Source organism: Crotalus tigris, unplaced genomic scaffold (assembly GCF_016545835.1).
Source record: "Crotalus tigris isolate CLP2741 ecotype Arizona unplaced genomic scaffold, ASM1654583v1 scf7180000018867.1602434, whole genome shotgun sequence".
In the NCBI taxonomy this organism is placed as follows: Eukaryota; Metazoa; Chordata; class Lepidosauria; order Squamata; family Viperidae; genus Crotalus; species Crotalus tigris.
Window position 1 is genome coordinate 824376 of NW_024097246.1, and position 23589 is coordinate 847964.

General features: G+C 40.5%; 2 protein-coding genes and 1 long non-coding RNA gene across 4 annotated transcripts in view; 2 read left to right on the forward strand and 1 right to left on the reverse strand.

Annotated features, from left to right (window-relative positions):
* Window positions 1–18706, forward strand: LOC120314234 (zinc finger protein RFP-like). Its single transcript, XM_039357105.1, has 7 exons — window positions 1–617; window positions 8441–8527; window positions 10247–10552; window positions 11792–11814; window positions 12782–12891; window positions 15160–15219; window positions 17821–18706. Exons 1-7 carry the CDS (start codon window positions 429–431, stop codon window positions 18435–18437), a joined length of 1392 nt encoding a protein of 463 aa, XP_039213039.1. The 5' UTR covers window positions 1–428; the 3' UTR covers window positions 18438–18706.
* LOC120314236 overlaps window positions 5867–23589 on the reverse strand; it is a 22508-nt gene continuing 4785 nt past the window's right edge. Inside the window, exons 2-5 of one of the 2 annotated variants that reach the window (XR_005558379.1) lie at window positions 13937–14035; window positions 12741–12821; window positions 11762–11944; window positions 5867–6376 (exon numbers count right to left, since the gene is read on the reverse strand). This is a non-coding gene — a long non-coding RNA (uncharacterized LOC120314236). Of the gene's footprint in view, window positions 6377–10218; window positions 10349–11761; window positions 11945–12740; window positions 12822–13936; window positions 14036–23589 lie in introns of those variants that run through there. The other variant, XR_005558378.1, reaches the window with a different exon arrangement.
* The window catches only part of LOC120314235 (C-type lectin domain family 2 member D-like), a 21386-nt gene continuing 20148 nt past the window's right edge, over window positions 22352–23589 (forward strand). The window contains exon 1 of the mRNA XM_039357107.1: window positions 22352–22509. The gene's annotated coding sequence lies outside the window, so the exon portion shown is untranslated. The remainder of the gene's footprint in view (window positions 22510–23589) is intronic.

The following is a 23589-nucleotide window of genomic DNA, read 5'->3' on the forward strand; positions in this document are numbered from 1 at the left end:
TAACCCTCCACAGAACTATATTCTGAGACAGGACGATAAAAGGCCTTTCAGAGGGTTGCCAGCATGATTGTACACATAAGTAAGATTTGAGTTCCCATGACACCCTAAACACATTTTTCTTGGTGACCTCACAGGAACCCTCCTAGCATGATCTGCTTCTGAAGTTCGCCCTCCAGTTGCAGGCCGTGTGAGAAGTCAGGGAAACGGGCTCAACTCCAGACAGCCATTTTAAATTCACAGTGATAAGTATTTAATGAGAGGCGGGGGAAACACCACCTTGGTGTGATACAGCTGGAGGCGTGTAAGATGGCCTTGTCAGTGAAGAACACACTGAGGGCACGGTGGGAGGAGACCTTCTTGGCCAAAAGGAAGTTGTGGGGGAAGATTTTTTTCTTCTTCTTCTTCTCGTTCTTTCCACGAGAGGAGCCATGGCTACTGCTGATGCTGCTGGAGCTGCTGCTAGCTTAATGCCCTCAACTCTCTGTGAGGTCCACAACAAGCCTCTGAAGTTCTTTTGCCAAAATGAGTTGGCTTTGATCTGCACCCAGTGTGCCAAAACCAAGCAGCATCACAACCACATTGTTTTCCCCATTCAAGAAGCAGCCCAAAAAAACAAGGTGAGTGAGGAATTGGCTGTTCCAGACAATTTTGGGATCTCCTTGGCAAGTTTTAAAAGAGGCGAGACTCTTCCAAGAATTTCAAGCTTGGAATTCTGGCTGGGAAGTTTGGAAGAGGAAGTTCATTTATCTGGCAGGCAGCAAATTGAGAAAAGCAACTTCTAACGCTCTTTGCAAAGCATCCTGAACAAAACTTTAAATATCCTAATTTGACTGTAGCAATTACTCCAGGGTTTATTTAGAAAAAGAGGCAGGAAGAATAGGATGTATACAAAATAAGCCTTTGATTGCGCTTCTAAACTTTGGCAAATGGAGCAGGAAAACAGAACAAATGAAACATTTTGCTTTGCATCTCTTCATTCTACTAGGTCTGGTAATAAATGTAAAAGCTGGGAGATAATCTCTTCTTGGTATCTCCAAGTAAAGCAACAAATTAATTCTTCAAGGATTTCTGATCATGTTATCAATCTAGTTCTACTATGGATTATAAAAGTCAGAAACTGTAACTACCAAGATTAGGAGATCACCCGGGAATCATCCAAGAGCACATCTCTGTGTGGGTGGGTGGGTGTGTGTGTGTGCGCACGCATTTTGAAATAAAATTTTATAGGTATATAATTATATATATAATATATATTTTTTAAAAAATTAAAAATTAGTAGAAACTAATATAGAATAAGAAAAAGGGGAAAAAACTGGGAGGGAGGGAGAGAAGGAAGGAAGGAAGGAAAGAAGGAAGGAAGGAAGATCTAATATGTATAGCATTTATAAGTACAATTATAAATTTACTTCTTCCCCTATGATTATAGCATAATCTATGCTAACTATCAAAACCGTAACTTGTAAGTTCATTTCTTTCTGTTTCATGCAAAATGTCATTTTCCAAAGAGTAGTAGTATCAATAGGTATTAATTTTTCTATTAAGAGGAAGAACTGCAGCACTCTCTTGGGGGTCTGGGATTGAGGGCTGCCCCTCCTCTCCCTCCTCAGTTTCCCCCCCCCCCCCATTCAGAGGAGATTCTTGCAAGGAAGGGGATGTCAAGAGTCTCAGCTTCCAGGAAGTCTCCCTTCCTTCAGCTTGAGCAAGAGGCATCCACCAGCAGCAAAGCAGAAGAAACTATGAGATACCCCTTTCCTTTGTTATTCTGTTGGGCTGCAGGGGTGGGAGAAAGTTACAGGATCAAAACTTTCCACCTCACCATCCCATAAGGTCCCCCCACTGTCCCAACAGGGCACAGGAGCAGGGTGGGGATGTGGGAAAAACAAATTCTTAGATTAATGGAATAGAATTAAATCAAGTTGATATAGAGAGAGGTAAGATCAAAGTTCTTTATTTTATTTTTTTAGAATAATCCCACAGATTTGCAATAGGGAATTACCCCCCCCCCCCGACATTCCCAAACTGCCCCCTCCTCTTGATTGATGGGAGATGTTTTCCTCCCTGTTTTATTGTTTTATTTATTGTTTAATTGTCTTCCTTTTTGGTTTCTGAAGGAAAACAGGCACAGGAAATAGATAGAATCAAGATCACGTGAAGTGATCCAGTTTTGGTCACCAGGATGTAAAAAAGGTATTTAGACTCTAGAAAGAGTACAGAGAAGAGCAATAAAGATGATTAGGGGACTGGAGGCCAAAGCATATAAGGAACGGTTGCTGGAATTGGGTATGTCTAGTTTAATGAAGAGAAGGACGAGGGGGGACATGATAGCAATGTTCCAGTATCTCAGGGGATGCCACAAAGAAGAGGGAGTCAAGCTATTTTCCAAAGCGCCTGAAGGCAGGACAAGAAGCAACGGGTGGAAACCAAGCAAGGAGAGAAGCAACCTAGAACTAAGGAGAAACTTCCTGACAGTTAGAACAATTAACCAGTGGAACAACCTGCCTCCAGAAGCGGTGAATGCTCCAACACTGGAAGTTTTTAAGAAGAGACTGGACAGCCATTTGTCCAAAATGGTATAGGGTTTCCTGCCTGAGCAGTGGGTTGGACTAGATGACCTCCAAGATCCCTTCCAACATTATTATTATTATTATGGATCATCGCACAGTCAGCCAGATGTTCAGACTGGATTTGGCATTTTGTCTACCTATGAGTCCTTACCCAGGACCTGGGATAGGCAGATGTGGATGTTTGATGATATTACAGATATCGTCACAGGATGGAAGCAGTTCCTAATAAGGCCGCCTTTTGCAATTGACTAATAGCGAATTTGTCAATGCCAATGGTGTTCAAGTGGTGCTCCAGTTGTTTTGGGATTGCACCCAAGGAGCCTATGACTATTGGTACTACCCTTGCTTGCTTTTGCCACAGTCTTTCTATTTCTATTTGTAGGTCTTTGTATTTTGTTATCTTCTCCAGTTCTTTCTCTTCTATTCTGCTGTCTCCAGGCACTGCCACGTCCACTATCCAGACTTTTTTGTCTTTCTTATCGACAATTGTTAAGTCTGGGGTGTTATGTTGCAGGTGCTTGTCTGTTTGAATTCTGAAGTCCCAGAGCAGTTTAATTTTATCATTTTCTATGACTTTCTCTATTTTATGATCCCACCAGTTTTTGCTTACAGGCAAATGATATTTTTTGCAGATCTTCCAATGCACCATTGTTGCTACTTTGTTATGCCGCTTATTATTATTATTATTATTATTATTATTATTATTATTATTATTATTATTATTATTATTATCTAAACTCCATTACCTATAATAACATGAGATCATTTATCTATGAACATGTTTTTATCATCTGTTGCTTATGCGTTAGTCTCTCTCGCCTTTCTGAGATTTATTTATTTGTTTGTTGGTTTCCTGACTTTATTATTTTTATAAATAACTCAAGGCTTACATGTCTCACACACCTTCCTAATCCTATTGTCCCCAGAACAACAACCCTGTGAACTGGGGTTGACTGAGAGTATGTGACTGGCCCAAAGTGTCAGCTGCCGCCTTATGCTTGCTTGTGCTTCCTTGCTATGCAGTGACAGACTGCCATGAACTGTAGAGAGAGGGGAACGAAGAGGGGCCTTCCACTTGGGGGAAAACGAAAGTAAGTGCTGCATCTCCTCCAGATGCTGCCTCAAGGTCACCCAGCTGGAAGAAGGAGGGGGCCACATACCAAACTGTGCTTGGACTGGCCACTGGGTAAACATCTTGCCTGAATTGGATTGGTTACACTGGGGTGGGCAATGAGAGACGGTTAAGGGAGGGAAAAATAAAACTGAGGGATTTTGGTGCCCAGATTTTCAATTCTGGATTTGCAATACCTCTAATAAACTATACTCTTCTCAACAAATGGAGCCAAAGATTGTTTCTATTTAAGGGGTTCAAGTCCTGGTAGATCTGACACAAGGTCACCTGGCTGGCTTTCACAGCTAAGATGGGACTTGAACTCATAGTGTCTTGCTTTCTAGGCTGGTGCCTTAACCATTAGTTAGAACAAACTGGCTACGAATGCATCCCTTTGTGGTGTGAGGGGCCATCTCTCAATATTCTTTGGTGGGACTCCCACTAGTAAGTTCTGTAGTATTCTGTAAATACTACACTATGTTTTGATTATTTGCTTTGGGTCCTGGGTTTAGCTCCACAGGGAGGAGCTGAGCAACATAGGAGTTAGGACAGGGGTAGTCAACCTTGGCTCTTTTATGACTCATGGACTTCAACTCCCAGAATTCCTGAGCCAGCTTAGGAGCCAAGGTTGACTACCCCTGAGTTAGGATGACATCTGCAGCTGCTTCTAGTTTTACAGTCCTCATCCATCAAAATGGCTCTGTGGCTTCAGCCAGATTGTGATTATGCAGCTTCACAAAATGGGGTTGATTAGTAAACTATGATGAAGTTCATAGCTAGGTTTGCACAACCTGTAAACTAGAATCTATGGTTTACTGTCCACAACGGACATACTTAAGTAGTATTAAGCACATCCTATCTAACTGTTTTATAAATAACATGCTATCAGATTAAGCCCTAACATTGTTGCTCAATTTATTGCATGACTCTAATCATTATGGTTTATTGACATGCTTTAACATTATAGGATCAATTGCAAACTCAGTATTCTGACCTTTGAGAAAGACAGAGAGGAATTTATTGTCCCCCAAAATTGCTCAGATGCTGACAAAGCTTATTTTTTTTAAAAAAAAAAGTTAGTCTGCAAATGTTAATGAACTTTATCCTTCAGTATTTTATTACACCTGGAAATCAAAGTCGGGAAGGGATAGAAGGGGGCCTTGTGGGAATGGATGGTAGGAAGGGGCAGACCAGTTTCTTTCTTTCTTTTTTTAAAATAATTTTTTATTTTTCCAAACTCTCCCCCATACATATACTATGATATTTATCAGATGTTAACATACATTCTTTTTACATTCATATATAAGATACTTTTAATAAAATGAAATAAATACATACACATGACTTTTGGTATTACTCGCCCATTTCCTCTTTCACTGTATCCACACTCCTTCTTCTCTACCTTCTTTCTCCCTTTCTTCTCTTCCCTACTTCCCTCTTCTTCCTCTCCTCTTCTCTTTCCTTCACCACTCTCCTCCCCTTTTTCTCCACTTCTCCTCTTCTCCTCCAACCTTCCTACTTCCTTCTCCCCTCCTTCATTCTTTTCTCTCTCCTCTCCTTTCTTCCCTCTCATCCCTCTTCAGATACAATTCAGGGGTAATGTCCGAGCAACTCCTCTCTCCAAATTTCCCTATCTGTATTATATACAATAAGATTAATTTTCTCTTACATTAATACTTCTATTTATCTAACCTTCTCGGTATATTCTTCTATAAATATTTATACAACCTCCAGTTATTCAATACTGTGTCGCCTGGGTCTCCCTCCTTATAGGGCAGACCAGTTTCAAACCCTGCAAGATGCTAGAGAAGGAGGGAGTGTGAGATGGAGGCTTCAAATCAACCCAGCTTCAATGAAGTGGGTATAGTTTGATATGGAAAGGTATCTTCACAGGCAGAGAAAGGAATACAGATAGTCCTTGACTTATGATCGCAATGGAGCCCAACATTTCTGTTGATAAGTGAGACAGTTCAATAGGTTTTGCTTCATCTTATGACCTTTCTTGCCATTGTTATTAAATGAATCACTGCAGTTGTTAAGTTAGTAACACGGTCGTTAAGGGAATCGGGCTTCGCCATTGACTTTGCCTGTCAAAAGATCACAAAAAGGGGATCATGTGACCCCAGGGACACTGCAACTGTCATGAATACATGCCAGTTGCCAGGCGTCCTAATTTGGATCACGTGACCCTGGGGATGCTGCAACAGTTGTTTCAGTGTGAAAAACGGTCATGATTCACTTTTTCCAGTGATGTTGTAACCTCGAACGGTCACTAAATGAACTGTTGTAAGTCGAGGACTACCTTTAAGTGAAAAGATGTGCAGGCTGTGCAAGAGTTAGAAAGAAGCTGTCCAAAAAGCTATTTTGGACACATTTCCAGAGAAAAGTAAGTCTCCTGTTTCTGCTTTAAACTCACATACAGATGCCAGAGGCGAATAGCAATAGACTCAAGGCTGAACAGATAATGGCAGATAAGGAAGGGTTATAAGTCACAATATTTATTTATTGGGGGAGGGGGGAAGAAGCCTGCATGGATGGTTTCATTTTTAGTAGAAATACGAAGAAAGGAAATCAAACCCAGCCTGAACTTCAGAGAGCAAAGTTAGGCTTGTCAGCCAGCTGCAAGGTCAGGGTTTCAGGAACCACCGTACCAGCAGAATTATAAGTATTTGCTTCTTCTCTGCAGATAAAAAGGATGGGTCTGAAAGTATAAAAAATAAGATTATATCATAGACACGCACAGAGGTTCTTTGAGAAGAATCTGTTATGTAGCTTGTTACGCTTTATTAATTGTGAAATCAAATGCAGGACCCCAAAACCAATAAAGCGTGAAGCGTGCAAACCAGCGTTTGCATTTCTTGCATCAGATGAGAAGAGCACATGTTGCTCCTTCGGTCCTGACCACTTTTCATGATTGAGAGTGTCTTAACAAACTTGCATCACTGTCTGGTTTGGTGGCAGCAGTGCCTCAGATAGAAGGTCCATACCGAAATTGGTAAGGACAGCCGAGAAGATCATAGGAAGCTCGCTTCCTGGTATTCAGGAGTTGCTTACAAGCGCTATGTGCTTAGAGCTTGAAGCATTGTTAGAGACCCCACACACCCACATGATTACATGAAAAAAAACCCCAGTTAAACGAATATAGAAATTTACACATTCTGCTTTTTTCCCCAATCATTGGGCCTGTCTTCCTTGGAGCAAGCATTGTTAATACTGTAGAAAGTCAAGATAACCTATCTAGAGTGATGATTTTTCTTTGGGAAAAACTACTTTTTCCCTGACAGCATGTATATGCACACAAATGAACTGATAGACTAGACCAGGGGTAGGCAACCTTGGCTCTTTTATGACTTATGGACTTCAACTCCCAGAATTCCTGAGCCAGCCATGCCGAGGTTGCCTACCCCTGGACTAGTCTCTCCCTCTCTCTCTCTCTCTCTCTCTCTCTCTCTCTCTCTCTCTCTCTCTCTCTCTCTCTCTCTCCCTCCCTCCCTCCCTCCCTCCCTCTTTCTTTCTTTTTCTCTTGTTAAGACACCAGACTAGAAACCAGAAAACTCTTGAGTTCTAATCCCACCTTCCACCTGAAAGCCAGCTGGGTGACTTTGGGCCAATCACCAGGAGACTGAGAGTTCTAATCCTGCCTTAACTGTGAAGGTTGGTTGGGTGACTTTGGGCCAATCTTTCCCTCTTAGCCCAACCCACCTCCCAGGCTTGTTGTTATTGTGAGGAAAGTAGGAGGAGTTAGGAGTGTTTGCTGCCTTGAGTTATTTTTAAAACCAATAAAGGCGGGATAAAGAATTCCATAATAGGAAAAAAAATCTGCAATCAATCACACGCATGAAAAAGACTCCTCTCCTTCATGAAATTATAGCAGTTGCAGTGGAACCAATTTTATTGATAAATTATGCCTGCTCTGCATCTCCAATTCATGGGAATGTGTACAGACAATGGCATTCACAGGGCAAAGCCAGCTATAATGCCAGCCTCCCCCCCCCCTTTTTTTTTTTTAGGCTTAATGTGACATCACTTGAAGGGCCCAGACTCGCAGGGGTAGGCAACCTTGGCTCTTTTGTGATTTGTGGACTTCAACTCCCAGAATTCCTGAACCAGCATGGCTCAGCTTGGAAACCTCTCCCTTTCCCCTCAGCATGGCTGGCTCAGGAATTCTGGGAGTTGAAATCCATGAGTCATAAAAGAGTCAAGATTGCCTACCCCTGTCCTGGAGGGTTGAGGTGGCAGAATGGCACTGTATCAGTCTGATGAAAACAGAGAGAACCTGTTAATACCCCTCTACTGTATACAAAACTCAGAGAGTTTTGTATACAAAAGCCGAGGTGACGCAGCAGTTAGAGTGCAGTACTGCAGGCCACTTTAGCTGACTGTGTTCAGCAGGTCAGCGGTTCAAATCTCACCGGCTCAGGGTTGACTCAGCCTTCCATCCTTCCGAGGTAGGTAAAATGAGGACCCAGATTATTGGGGGCAATGTAAATATATATATACATTGCTTACTGTTGTACACCACTTAGAGAGTGCTTGCACTTAAAGCAGTATATAAGTCTCATAAATAAATAAATAAATAAATAAAATCCGGTGGCCTTCTGGTAGAATTAATTTTGCAGGTTCAACCCGTATGTGAGAAGAGGGAATTGTCTTGTCTACAGCTGCTCAAGGAGGAGACACACACTGAAAGAAGCTACAATGTTCTTTTGCATCCCTGGAATTTCTTCTAGAAACTTCAGATCTGATTTTCTTCTCCTCTTCCTAGGCTGAAATCCAGAATCACGTGAAAAAGGGAAGAGAAGTCGCTCGGATGTATGAGAAGCATGTTGAAATGAGCACTCGGAATCTATGGGTAGGTGCCTCTGCTTTTATTTGGCCTCACTGGTTATATCAGTGATCCATTTTGCTAGAGAAGACAGTTAAACTAACAAAAAGATGGCAGGCCCCATTTCACTGGGTAAAGGTAGTCCTCGACTTACGACCACAACTGAGTCCAAAATTTCCGTTGCTAAACAAGGCACTTGTTAAGTGAGTTGTGTCACATTTTATGACCTTTTGCCTCAGTTATTTTTTAATTTATTTATGAAATTTACAGGCCGGGCCCATCTTATCTCAAGGTAACTCTTATTCTTATTAAGTGAACCGCTGCAGTTATCAAGTGAATCACGCAGTAATTAAGTGAATCCGGCTTCTCCCCCTTGACTTTGCTTGTCAGAAGCCAACTGGGAAGGTCACAAATGGTGATCACATGAACAAACCCAGGCCAACTGTCATAAATACATGACAGTTGTTGAGCCGCCAAATTTTGGTCATGTGACCATGGGGATGCTGCAACGGTCATAAATATGAAAACCAATCATAAGTCACTTTTTTCAGTGCCGTTGTAATTTCAGACAATCTTTCAAACTTTCAACTAAGCTCTCAGTCTGAACAAGTCATGCCATAGAGGAATAAGCATGTCACTACACACACACACACACACACACACACACACACACACACACACACACACACATTTCCCTGAAAATAAGACCCGGCCTTTTTTTCCCTCCAAAAGAGGCAGTAGGTCTTATTTTCAGGGGATGTCTTTTTTTCCTAACACCTACCTCACTGACAGAGAATGAGGTGGCTGGAGTCACTGAAGCAGTAGGCATGAGCTTACACATATACACCCACTAACACCTTCGTTCCCCCATTACTCACATGCATGTATCCCCAAATTGTGTGGTGCCTGCACTGGGCCTGCCAAGCAGAATGGGACAACTTGCCACAGCCAACTCACCACAGGACGCTGTGGCCAGCTTTCTGCAGGACAACTCACGCATGGGATGATTCAACAATTTTATTTAATTATTTAAAATAATGTTAACATTATTTTCATTTTTGTCACTCACATTTCGTTTTGTCCCTCCTTTCTTTAATGGTTCTATTCCACAATTTCTTCAATATTGTGTAACATTTGTACTATGGCAAGTTGTTCTGCAATGAGTTGGCTGTGGCAAATTGTCCCATTGTTAGTTGGCCATGGCAAGTTGACCGTGGTGAGTTTCCTAGACCAGGGGTAGGCAACCTTGGCTCTTTTATGACTCATGGACTTCAACTCCCAGAATTCCTGAGCTGGCTCAGGAATTCTGGGAGTTGAAGTCCATGAATCATAAAAGAGCCAAGGTTGCCTACCCCAGTCCTGGACCCTTCCCAAGGTCTCCTGCACACTCACATGGTACTTAGTTGGGACACCTGCTTCCTGCTTAATGCCCCGTGTGTCTTAGGGTTACAATGACAACCGGGACTACCTGGATTGCTATCCTAAGCAAAGGGGTTATGTGACACTGCACTGTATGACCACAATGCTTAGCGATCATAATCCTGTTCCCAATCGCCATTGTAATTCAAGGACTATCTATATTGTATTATGGATTATTTGCAGTTGCGGCTAATTTTCTTACCGTGGACATATTACATGACCATTGATATTTTTTGCTTATTATTTATTGTATTTAATCTTACCCATGAGTAGCTGTGAAATTAGATGATTCAGCAGCATACAAACCCAACAATCATATATCTGCAGAAAAGGCCAGGAGAAGAACGTCGCAAGTTGGTGCATGAATTCGAACAGTTCCATCAGGCTGCAAAGGATCAAATGCAGTTTCTACTTTCCCATCTGGAAGAACTGAAAATCAACATCTTAGACTACCAGAAAAAAAATCACACCAGACACACCACAAACACAACCCAACTGAACTTCTTGATCGGAAACATAGAGAAGAAGTGTGATCTGTCAGAGATTGAATTCCTGAAGCAAATGACTCAGATCAACAGCTTGGTCAGTAACCTAGAAAAACTGTGTAAGGAGCTCCCTGAGGAATGCCTGAAGGTGAGAACTTTCATAGAAATGCTCTTGATTTTGTGTGTGTGTGTGTGTGTGTGTGTGTGTGTGTGTGTGTACTGTGTTTTCCCCAAAATAAGACCCACCCCGAAAATAAGCCCTAGCCTGATCTTTTGAGGTGGGCCTAATATAAGCCGAACCCAAAAAATAAGCCCAGGGGGTGGGCATGGTGAGCACACGGGGGGCCGATGGGGTTCAGCAGCAGCTGTAGCCCGCCCGCCCCTTGGCACAGAGCAGCTAAGTTTGCACTCAGAGGGGGGAAGTGTTTGGATGCCTATGGGGCACTTGGGAACAAACCGATTTGCTCGGTTCCCAAGCGCCCCATAGGCACCCAAACACTTTCCCCCCAAACGGAGATCTGACAGAGACTGGAAGCTTCATCTCCTTGCAAATGGGGTGTTTGGAGACGGAGCGATTAGTGCCACATTTGCAAGCAGACAGAGCTTCCAGTCTCTGTCAGATCTCCGTTCTGGCGAAAAGTGTTTGGGTGCCTATAGGGCACTTGGGACAGCTCCACCCCCTCTCCCACCTGCCTCTCCTCATGGTGGCGGCATGGCGCAGCAGGCCATGTGGCCTCCTGCCACGAGTGGCTGTAGAAGTGGGCTGGCAGCCATGTCAGCCTCCTTCAGGATGGGGCTATCGGTGCCGCTGCTGTGAAGTGAGGTTGTTGTTAGTTGCAAAGTCGTGTCCGACCCATTGCGACCCCATGGATAATGTTCCTCCAGGCCTTCCTATCCTCTACCTTCTTCTGGAGTCCATTTAAGTTCATGCCTACTGCTTCAGTGACTCCATCCAGCCACCTCATTCTCTGTTGGTGGGGTAGGTGTTAGGAAAAAAAGACATCCCCTGAAAATAAGACCTACTGCCTCTTTTGGAGGGAAAAAAAAAGGCCGGCTCTTATTTTCAGGGAAACATGCTGTGTGTGTTTGTGTGTGTGTGTGTGTGTGTGTGTATGTGTGTGTATAATGACATGCTTATTCCTCTATAGCATGATTTGTTCAGACTGAGAGTTTAGTTGAAAGTTTGAAACCGTTGTATATAAATAATGAAGTCAAAAGGGAATCTCAAAGGTGCTGTAACTGAATTATAGCTAAAACTTTACTAAGTTCACAAATACTGCATGTTTTAATGAATAATGTAAACTTCTGCATTAATTCTAATAATTACTTTAATGCTAATGCTAACCCTAACCCTTACCAAATGAGAATTTTCTCTTCTTCCTTCTAGGAATTTAAAATTATTTCGAACTGGTACGTATCTCTTCCTTCCACATTTTGCTTCTGCCTGGGGATGAGGTTTTAGATACACTTTCCTGGAGAAGCTCCTGCGTCTGAACTTCTGAAAATGTTGCTGTGGTTCCCTAGGCTCCTCTTGGCTCCTCTGTAACAAGATTGTTAGAAATCTTTCTTTGAAAAAGACTACAGACACATAGATCTGTCTGTCTGTCTATCTATCTATCTATCTATCTATCTATCTATCTATCTATCTATCTATCTATCTATCTATCTACCTAACCTAACCTTATCATCTGTCTGTCTGTCTGTCTGTCTGTCTATCTATCTACCTACCTACCTACCTACCTACCTAACCTAACCTAACCTTATCATCTATCTGTCTGTCTGTCTGTCTATATTATCTATCTATCTATCTATCTATCTATCTATCTATCTATCTATCTATCTAACCTAACCTAACCTAACCTAACCTAACCTTATCTGTCTGTAAGTCTGTCTGTCTATCTATCTATCTATCTATCTATCTATCTATCTATCTATCTATCTATCTATCTATCTATCTATCTATCTAACCTAACCTTATCATCTATCTATCTATCTATCTATCTATCTATCTATCTATCTATCTATCTATCTATCTAACTTAACCTTATCATCTATCTATCTATCTATCTATCTATCTATCTATCTATCTATCTATCCACCCATCTATATCTATCGATCTAGATTTGATCGATCTATCAAATCTATCGATCATCTATCCATCTATAGCTGTCTATCTCCATCATCATCTAATTGAGGTACCACCCATCTCACTCTACCCTCTTCCTACATGAAATTGCATAAGACTGTACTTGCATTATATCTTTTGCTGCCTCATGTAACACACTAGTTTGCTTGTGTTTTCACAGATGTAACTATGTCATTTTGTTTTCATGTACCTATATAACTTAGATTTTTTTTTCTTTTTTTTTCCCTTCAGCTTGGGTGAAGAAAAGTATGTGGAAAACAATCTTGGTGACCTGGAACAGAGATTGGAAAAAATCAGTGAACAAAATAAAGTTCTGAAGGAGACACTGAGGGCATTGAAAGGTATCAGGATGTAAAGAAGGAGGAAAATGAGAGGTGGTAGAAACAGGCTTTGGGTTTCTTCCCATGAGGGTTCCAGGTTTTGTCATGTTCTTGCGCACATTGTCATCAATAGCTTTCTCTTCCAGAAAATCTGTCTCTCCTTTACTTCTCTCACAATCTTCCACATACTTTCTTGTGAATGATGGGTGAAAATCGTATGCATGGAAAAAAAAAACTTATTCTTTCAAATACATGGTTTACATGGGTTTATACATTCACAGGAAAAGCAGTAAATCCAAAAGTACAATTAATTTCTTTCCTTATCACAAAAGACCAATTTAGATCTACTAGATCAAAAAGAATTTCTGAATGGGAGACAGTCCGTAGTATGGGAATGCCAAAAGCAGAGCTTGAAAAAAAAAAAAAAAAGGAAGTGAAAGACACCAGAGTGAGAATAGGACATAATTCCAGGGGGAAATCAAAGGAGGGAAAGCTGAAAGAAGGAATTCAGAGATTTGTATGGGAATTAAAGAGCTACTTTGAAAAGTGGAATTGAAATGAATGCTGTCAAAGTAGCATCCAAGGAAAATGTGAATGAAATGGATGCTATCAATACTTTGAGGATGTTGACAAGTGTTAAAGGCATAGATCAGTGGTTCTCAACCTTTTTAATGCCGCGACCCCCAACCGGTCGTAAGTCGAGGACTACTCAACCGGTCGTAAGTCAAGGACTACTCAACTGGTGCAGCACCGTTTGCAGAATGGGACTTTTGGTGGGCTCAGCAGGGCAGAGACAGCCTGGACAATTCCTATTGGCTTTTGAAAGCCAATAGAATTAGACTCTATTCAAGAGAGTCTATTCTATTGGCTTTCAAAAGCCAATAGAATAAAAGGGAGTAGCACAGCTAAGGAAAAGGGGAAAAAAATGGCGGACTGCATTGTTTGGCGATCCCCGTGAAATGGTCGTTTGACCCCTAATGGGGTCCCGACCCACAGGTTGAGAACCACTGGCATAGATTGTTAGGAAATACCCAGTCAGAATGGAGGGGTCAAGTGGGGAACTAACCTTGAATCTTTGCACAGCTGCAAGAGGTCCAAAACTGACTCCCACCATGAAGCCTTATCTATCCGTTCCCAAGAGAAAGCCAGCATTCTGGGGAGATTTCTGTATGATAGATAGAATAAGGTAAAAATTAGCTTGAATTCAACACATGTGGATCTGGTTGCTTGTGCTGACATAGATGGTGTAGATATGAGTGTGGTTGGTTTATGGAATAGCTTCGGAATTAATTTGATGTGTTTGTGAAGGCTGTAAAGTTTGGATTACAGCAATGGGCTCTACATGGGGCTGGCCTTGAAGAGCATTCAGAGGGTTCAGTTGGTGCAGAATGCAGCAGCATGGATATAAAAGGCACCAATTATTCAGCTCAGATAACACCACTACTGACCTACATTGGTTGCCAATGTGCTTCTGGATAAGATTCAAGGTGCTGTTGTCATCTTAAAGTTCTTCATGGCTTGGGAGTGGGTTACTTGAGGGACTGACTCTCCTGAGTTGCTTCTACCCATCTGATCCTGGGCATGCTTCAGGTCCCATTGGTGTGGGACCTGAAGGGTGTCAGTTGGCAAGGCCTTTTAGGCCCACCTTGTTCTCCCTCCAGAGATCAGGATGTCCCCAGCTCTACTGGCCTTTTCTAAGGCTCTAAGACAGGGGTAGACAACTCTGCCCCCTTTACGACCTCTGGACCTCAACTCCCAGAATTCCTGAGCCAGTCTGCTGGTTATAAATTGTCCACCCTGCCCTAAGACCTAGTTCTGAGCCCAGGCCTGGGGCTTCAAGGGTGTACAGCAGCGGTCTGCAACCTTGACAACTTTAAGACTTGTGGACTTCAGCTCCCAGAATTCCTCAGCCAGCATAGCTGGCTGAGGAATTCTGGGAGCTGAAGTCCACAAGTCTTAAAGTTGTCAAGGTTGCAGACCGCTGCTGTGCAGGATCCTGATTCTTGGTTGCCCCTAATGATTTTGCTTATGATGTTTCTCAGCAACTTTGTATTTTCACTTTTGTAATGCTTGCAATTGTTTTTATTTTATTTCAATTCTGTTTGCTGCCCAGAGTCACTTGTTGAGATAGATGGCCATATGAATTGAAAGATGAATAAATGAATATCTGATGAGTTAAATAATGCCATTGTTCCCGTAAAAAGGGAAAACTATAACGGGATTGGTTTGTTAGGCATGCCTGGGAAGGTGAGTGGCAGAATTCTGACTGAATGCTTACCTGCTTTCTAGGTAAGATGCAAACCGAATTAATGAAAACCATGGACAACTGCCTGAAGCCTTATGAGAAAGGTAAATTTGCTAAGCCAAACTGGGGGAGGGATCCACATCATGGAAGTCAGGAAGAATGTATTGATTTAAGGTTTCCTTTCCTGTGTGAAGTTAGCCACTGAGATTTGTGCACAATCATTGTGGCTTAGTTTGTGGTGCAAAACCAGCCAAATGGTGTATGTTTTATGAATTGTGAATAAGTCGTCTGTTGTTTATTTTCTGATGTGTTATTTAATAGATATACATTGTAAAAACTTTTCATTCCACTGATTCATTGCTAAGCCACATTAACCATGATTTAGCGGAAAGACAACACATAAATGGGATAAATAGTCTGCAGCTGTTTGCATTTTGCCAGCAGACAGCCATTTTGCTCTTTTAAAATTTTGGGACACTTTTGCTTGCTTCACCTTGAATGATTCCCATAAATCAGTGCTTCCCAATTTTTTTCCCCTTCAAAATTTATTAAATCAATATCACTAATGGACTTTATGTCATTTTACTCCCCTGCGAAGAGGGTGGTGGGTAAATCAGAGATTGCAGATGGCTACAAGCGGGCTGATACACACTTTCCAAATCCTGACTGTGCATTATGCGGAGGTGCGCATCCTGTGGGCTGATTGGTTGGTCCAACTTCCTGTTCTATGGAATTTCTCCCTAGCCCAGGGGTAGGCAACCTTGGCTCTTTTATGACTCATGGACTTCAACTCCCAGAATTCCTGAGCCAGCATGGCTCAGCTTGGAAACCTCTCCCTTTCCCCTCAGCATGGCTGGCTCAGGAATTCTGGGAGTTGAAGCCCACAAGTCATAAAAGAGCCAAGGTTGCCTACCCTTGACCTAGCCAGAACATTAAAATTTGCTGATGTATAAAAGGAACAGCTATGCAACCGTCTCCGAATGATAGGCACATATGTTCCATGCAGTGCTGTGATGCAGAAATCTACTCCAGCCTTTAGCTGATCTGTTGTCATCCAAAATTGCCAGCAATCTGCCAGTTGGCAATTCTGAATGATACTGCCATAATCTATCTGAAGGCTGGCATAGAACATTAGAGGGAGTCAAGCTATTTTCTAAAGTGCCTGAAGGCAGGGCAAGAAACAACAGATGGAAACTAATCCAGGAGAGAAGCAACCTAGAACTAAGGAGAAACTTCCTGACAGTTAGAACAATTAACCAGTGGAACAACCTGCCTCCAGAAGCAGTGAATGCTCCAACACTGGAAGTTTTTAAGAAGAGACTGGACAGCCATTTGTCCGAAATGGTATAGGGTTTCCTGCCTGAGCAGGGGGTTGGACTAGATGACCTCCAAGGTCCCTTCCAACTTTATTATTATTATTATTATTATTATTATTATTATTATTATTATTATTATTATTATTATTATTATTATTATTGAAAATTTATAAGGTTTTACAATACAAAACAAAACAGTTTTCCCCATCCCTCCCCAACCCTCCCCTTCCCTCCCCCAACTATCCCAGAGCTGGATATAGGCTTAATTAGAATTTCTTCAAAAAATCTTAAGAAAAGTATAAAATATAAATAAATCTAGATACATTACTTAAACAAATTACTAAATAATTAACAACAATATATATGTAAAAAAAAGAAAAACATAAATACCAGAAAAGAAGAAGAAAAAAAGAAATACATAAAAAATATGAAAAGAAAATTAACTTTTCAATATAAGTTATAAAATTATAAACAAATCTAAATACATTACTTAAACAAGTTATAAAATAATTAAAGGTAATATATATATATAAAAAAGAAAAATAGAAAAGAGGAAAGAAGAAAATAATAATAATAAAAAGAAAAAAAATAAAAGGGAAAAAAAGTTTGGCTTTTCAAGAAAATTGGCTTTTCAATATAAATTATTAAAAAGCTAAGTAATATTTTTTAATATCCATCTTGTGTTGTATAAAATCTATCCATTTCCTCCATACCACAACATACTTCTCTTGAGATTGATCCTTCAGGAAAGCCGAAATCTTTGCCATTTCCGCCAGATAAGAAACTTTAAAAAGCCACTCTTGCAAGGTAGGCAGAGATTCCTTCTTCCAACATTGTGCTACTAACAACCTTGCAGCTGTGATTAAATTTAACATCAATGTGATATCTTTAGTATCACAATCTGTAACAATACCTAATAAAAACAATTGTGGGGTAAATTTTACCCTCCTTCTAAAAATTCTTTGAATATTCCACCATATCTTAATCCAAAAAGCTTTTATATTTTTACACGTCACCAAATATGATAATATGTAGCATCCAAACTTCCACATCTCCAACATTTAGGCTGTAGATCAGGATACATACGAGACATTTTTTGTGGATCAAGATGCCATCTATAAAACATTTTATAAAAGTTCTCCCTTAAATTTTGGGCTTGCGTAAATTTAACGTTCCTCACCCAAATAATTTCCCAGGTATCTAATAGTACCGGTTCACCAAAGTTTTGTGCCCATTTAATCATACATTCTTTGACTAACTCTGCTTCTGAGTTCAATTCTACTAAGATATTATTATTATTATTATTATTATTATTATTATTATTATTATTATTATTATTGGAAAGTCACTTTGAGCCTTGCAGCCTAACACGATCCTTTTCTCTTCCAGGAAATGTGTTCTTCGATCGGGACACACTGAATCACATGCTGGAACTTTCAGATGACCAGATAACTGTCAAGTGGAATGCAGAATTGAAGGAAAAAATACCTTACCACTGGATGAGATTTGAAAAAGATTCCTGTGTGCTTGGAAGTGAAGGGTTCACTGCAGGGAGAGTCTACTGGGAAATAAATGTGGAAGAAGGGAAGATCTGGGCTGTGGGGGTTGCCAAAGAGTCGGTGGAGAGAAAGCACCCGGTACACTTTGCTCCCGAAAACGGCATTTGGGGACTTGGTTTAGATGAGCAAAAAAAATATGTGGCCTATACCAATTCTGGAGTTGTTCCTTTGGGTCTGTCTGAGCCTCTCCAAAAGATCCAGGTAAATCTAGATTACACTGCCGGGCAGGTGTCATTTTACAATGCTGGGACCAACAATTGGATCTTTACCTTCCCGCCAGCAAACTTTTCTGGTGAAAATATCTACCCTTGGTTTTGGATCAAGGGAGGGCTGCTCAGGCTGCCAGCAATAGATTTTGAAGAGCTGGTTGATGATCTTGTGTGGGGAAGATATAGTGAGGTGCCTCTTTATGGAGACCCCTGGGAATTTTTTAATGAACCTTGGTGAAGTCCAAAGCAAACTGGCCATCTCCTGCCATGCATTCTCCTTGGTTCCTCTTAGTCAGATGCTTTATTGGCCTTCCCTTGTTAAAGGCATGGAGGCCCAGCTTCAGTTTAGAAGCTTTACATCTGGATGGCCGTGACTGATTTCCCAGAGACCTGAGCGAACAACCAGTATGTTTTCTGCATTTTAGGTCACAGAACACTAGAGATGATACAGACTTGATTTTTTTAGACCAGGGGTTCTCAACCTTGGCAACTTTAAGACTTGTGGACTTCAACTCCCAGAATTCCTCAGCCAGCTTTGCTGAGGAATTCTGGGAGTTGAAGTCCACAAGTCTTAAAGTTGCCAAGGTTGAGAACCCCTGTTTTAGACCAATGTATTGTACCGTTAATATTTCATGAGATGGTTCATTCGTATGTTCTTATGCCTTAGGCTAATTTAATCAGGCCATTTCTTTGATGTAGAACTGCCTTGCTTTTCTTTATCCAGTGGGGAGACAGAAATCCTGGAGAAAATGGTTATTCAGCTGCCTTCTCCCACGTTCAGTATGAATGTGTACTTTACATATTAGTCCTTCCCAATTTCTCTCCAGCTTTAGAAATTATATTCGAAATGTGATGTTATAACCTGTTCGATCCATCCCAAGGATGTCTGCAGAGAAGAAGGTTAAAAAAATAAACAGGATGGCCACAGTCATCTAAGCTCCAACCCATTTATATGTTTTGCACACATTAAAAGAGGACTTTGATCACATATGCTTTTGTGGATGATGCACATAGAAACCAGACATCCCTGACAATTTTAAAATATTTCTTTGGACATATAAGATAAAATATCTCTCTAGGATTTTTCCTACTTACCGTATTTTCCGGCGTGTAAGACAACCCCCGACTTTGGAGATGATTTGCATGGTTTAGAAAGTCGTCTTTTACGCCAGAAAATATGGTATATACAGTATATGAAAGTAATATTCTTAAGCTTGCTTCCACCAATTTTGTCTCGGTTCGTGGTATTCTTTGTTCTTAAATTTGCATACTGGTAGTACTTTTCATTTGTCTACTGTATTACTATTTCATTGTTTGCAGACTTCCTGTGTTCTTGTTTGAGTATATTTTAATACTTTTCAGTTGGTTGTTCTAATAAAAATTTTAAAAAACTGCAAATCATATTTCTGAGGCTGTACCTATGCTATGGTGCACCAATATCTGTGTATGCCCCCATGCTCACAAGAAAAATCCAATGTTCTGCATTAAGATAAATCAGAGCTAGATTTTAAAATTGGATTTAGCTAATTTTAAAATTCAGACAAGGTTGACCCAGCCTGTTTTGACTCTCTCTGGACCCTCATAACTTTTCCTAGACACAAAATTGCTCTGGCAAAAACAGCAGGAACAAAGTTGAGATGTCTGTCTGTTCCCTCCTTCTCTTGGATAAGGATCAGCTGGCATCAAAACCACCAGTATGTTTTTGGCTGGGAAGGCTGAGCAAATTAAAAAATGGGGGTGAAGGAGGGAGTACAGTTTTGCTTGAGTTCCTAAGCCAGGACAGAGGCAAAAATTCCTAGTCTTGGAAAAGTAAGAACGTACAAACCCAGGATTTCAAAATGATGCAAAAAGAATTCCTAGCTTGGCTATAGTTTCTAAAATATGATAGCTGGGCCACAAATGAACTGGGTCAGGGAAAGTGCTGCCAACTTGGGTAACCACAGAAGTCTGGAGCCATTACACAATCCTTTCATCCCTTTAATCAGTAAGCCTGGATATTATTTGATGCAATACTATGTGGAATAATACAGGGAGAAAAGACACAACTCAGGAAACATCAGATAAAAAGCAACTTAGCCTGCAGTAGGAATGTCTGCAAGGCAGGCAGCTTCTAGATCAGTGGTTCTCAACCTTTTTAATGCCGCAATCCCCAACCGGTCGTAAGTCGAGGACTACTCAACCGGTCGTAAGTCGAGGACCATTTGCAGAATGGGACTTTTGGTGGGCTCAGCAGGGCAGAGGCAGCCTGGACAATTCCTATTGGCTTTTGAAAGCCAATAGAATTAGACTCTATTCAAGAAAGTCTATTCTATTGGCTTTCAAAAGCCAATAGAATAAAAGGGAGGAGCACAGCTAAGGAAAAGGGGGGGGGAATGGCGGACTGCGTTGTTTGGCGACCCCCGTGAAATGGTCGTTCAACCCCAAATGGGGTCCCGACCCACAGATTGAGAACCACTGTTCTAGATTCTTGGGCTGTAAAGGAGATGGGGGCAAGGAGACGAATGTACTTCCAGACTTGCAAGATTCTAATAACAGTAGATTTGCATTCTTCTATTCTGAATGTACTTTCAGACTTACAAGATTCTATTAATGTAACCTTACAATAAAATAGAATTAGCTCATTGGCTATGTTTTATGTCTAGCCTGTCTTGTAAGACTAACATTCTGTGACTACTTCTGAAATGGACTTCTTCTGGTTAATTTAGTTTGGAATGTTTTGAAATACCCCCAAGAGCAGAAAAAGTATACATCGCCTCAGTTGAATTCAATTTCTTTCTTTTTCAGGAGTTTTTGAGTTTCTTCTTGCTTTTGATACATGAATATTTTTAGTCCTCCTCCTTCTAATCAGATATCCTCAATTAACAGAACAACAAATTATATGTATGACAAAAGCGAATTGGAAAAGAACCAAATCAGATCAAATCTTTATTACAATCAAAGATCAGCAGAAGGAAAGTTGGGTACAACCATTAAAATTCATAAAGGATACATCAAGAATAAAAATAAAAATCTAAAAAAATATGAAAAAGGTGAATTAAAAACTAAAAGTATATATAAAAAACAAGAATCAGAAAGAAAGGGTAGGAATATTAGATGGCTGTAGGAGAGCATAAAAGATTAGTATGTGAGAGACCAGATCAAGTTACAAAGCAATATAGTGAATTAGGTGCTCATTTCATATCTTAGAAGCTACAATTTTCTTGGCAAGGTTTTTCAAAAGTGGTTTGCCATTGCCTCCTTCCAAGGGCTGAAAGAAAGTGACTGGCCCAGGTTCACATAGCTGGCTTTGTGCCGAAAAAATACTGTACAAGTCTCCCAGTTTTTAGCCTGATATCTTAGTTATTATACCAAACAGGCTCTCTAGATGTTCCCTAACCTTTAGATCAAATTTACCTTTGATAACCTTTATCAAATTTATGTAGCCACCCATCTCACCATTAGCAACTCAGAGTCGGTCACAACAATGGGATAAAACAGCAATGTAAAAAAACTACAGATACAAAATGTGAAAATTCATGTTAATAAATACCATAAAAGGGTGATATTTCCAATCCAGTCTGAACATCTATCTGACTGTGCGACAAAGCAAACATTAAAAATAGACATCCCAGAATTTATACCACAAGGCATTCTCCAACAGAAAGTACAAAGAATGCAAACTGGGTTTGACTTTCCATCTGATGACCTTGGAGAATTCTGTGTAAAGAAGTAAAAACAGTAACTTTGCAGATTTCAGACAATTTCAATCAACCTTCACCTGCCAATTCTCTGTCAGGGTTCGGAGTCATCTGTTGACCAGAGAGAAGCTATAAGGACTAGATCCTAGTTTAATAGAAAGCCTGAAGGAACATAGTATTGATTGGCAGAAGTCTGTGATGTATTCCTATTTGAAGGGATTATTCCTACTCTGAGGAATTCTATGTTGCTTAACACTGATAACCAAGTTTATAATTTTAGAAGCAGAGAAGTTAATTTATGAGGCTTTCAAAACCTGGGACCTAAGCTTGTTCTCTTTAAAATATCACTCCTTTTGCATCCCTGGGTGGTTTTTATTTCACTTGTTCCTGTCACTCCAAATAGCCCTTTGCCCTCTTCGTGTTGACATCCCTCCAGTTATTTAATGTCTTCCTGTCTTGTCCAAACGAAGCTGGACCCATTTAGATTTTATTAACTGTCATGAACCTTCTTGCTCTCGGCTCCCTCCCTCCCCAGAATAGTTGAACGGCTCCGATTTCATTTAGTCACTTAATTTCTTTGGGAACATCAGAAGGAACAACATCGCCTTCGTTTGAAGAACAGGAAGGCCTGAGGTGAGGAGAGCAAAAATAAGCAAATAGGAGATTTAGAATGAGATTAAAGTCAGGAATGTCAGGAAGAATTTGCATCGGCTGGGAGGTTCTTGAGAAGTGACTTTTTTATTTTTGTCAAAAATTTATAGTTACAGAAAGGTTTTAGGGGTGATTAGATGGTGCCAGGGCTAAGAATTAAAACAAGAAATCAGAAAGCCCTTGGTGGAAATATCTTCTCTGTCATGAGAAGTTTTAAGGGATCCAACTCCTGTAGATGTATCTGTTTTATAAAAAGGATACAATTCTGTTGTCTACCAGTTCCATGATGGAATGATGTTTTAAGGATTGCCACAGTAATAGATGCTTGAAAGATTTGGAACGATTGAGATGTCTGTATACATTTGTAACATTGCAAAAGGGATATTTTGGAATATTGCTCCAACAGAAATGGGTGAAGGCAAGAAACTATTTTTTTTCTTAATTGCATTTGAGTCATTTTGGGGTAGATATATAAACTTTTAGTTCTATAAAATGAGCTAGCTTGTTATCTAATATACATTAGATCCCATTAGTGAATTGTATAGCCTCCAAAGTCATGGTCCTAAATTAAGTCCAGTTTTACAAACACCCATTGTTACTTTATTATATAGATATTGGTTTTCTAATTTGCCTTCATGATATTATTTAATTTTTCTGTTTTAGTCTCTCTGATTCTAATATACAGTAAATTGTACCTGCCTGGCTGTTTTTTACTCTCGTATCTCAGCTGAAGGATGATTTAGGATCCAATACATTTGTCTTTGGATCCAGTTAAGTTCACAGTACTTGAGAGAAGCCAAGAACAGCTACAATTTAGCAGAGGGGTTCAAAGAGAGCTCAAAATTAAGCTTTGGTTTGCTTCTTTATCACCTAGGGCAGGGATCTCCAAACTTGGCAACTTGTGGACTTCAACTCCCAGAATTCCCCAGCCAGCCCTACTGGTTTCAATGCTGGCGGGGGAATTCTGGGAGTTAAAGTCCACAAGTCTTAAAATTTGGAGATCCCTGATGTAAGGTGTGATAGAAAAAGAGCCATTGTAGTCTATAAGCCACGGCTTCAATT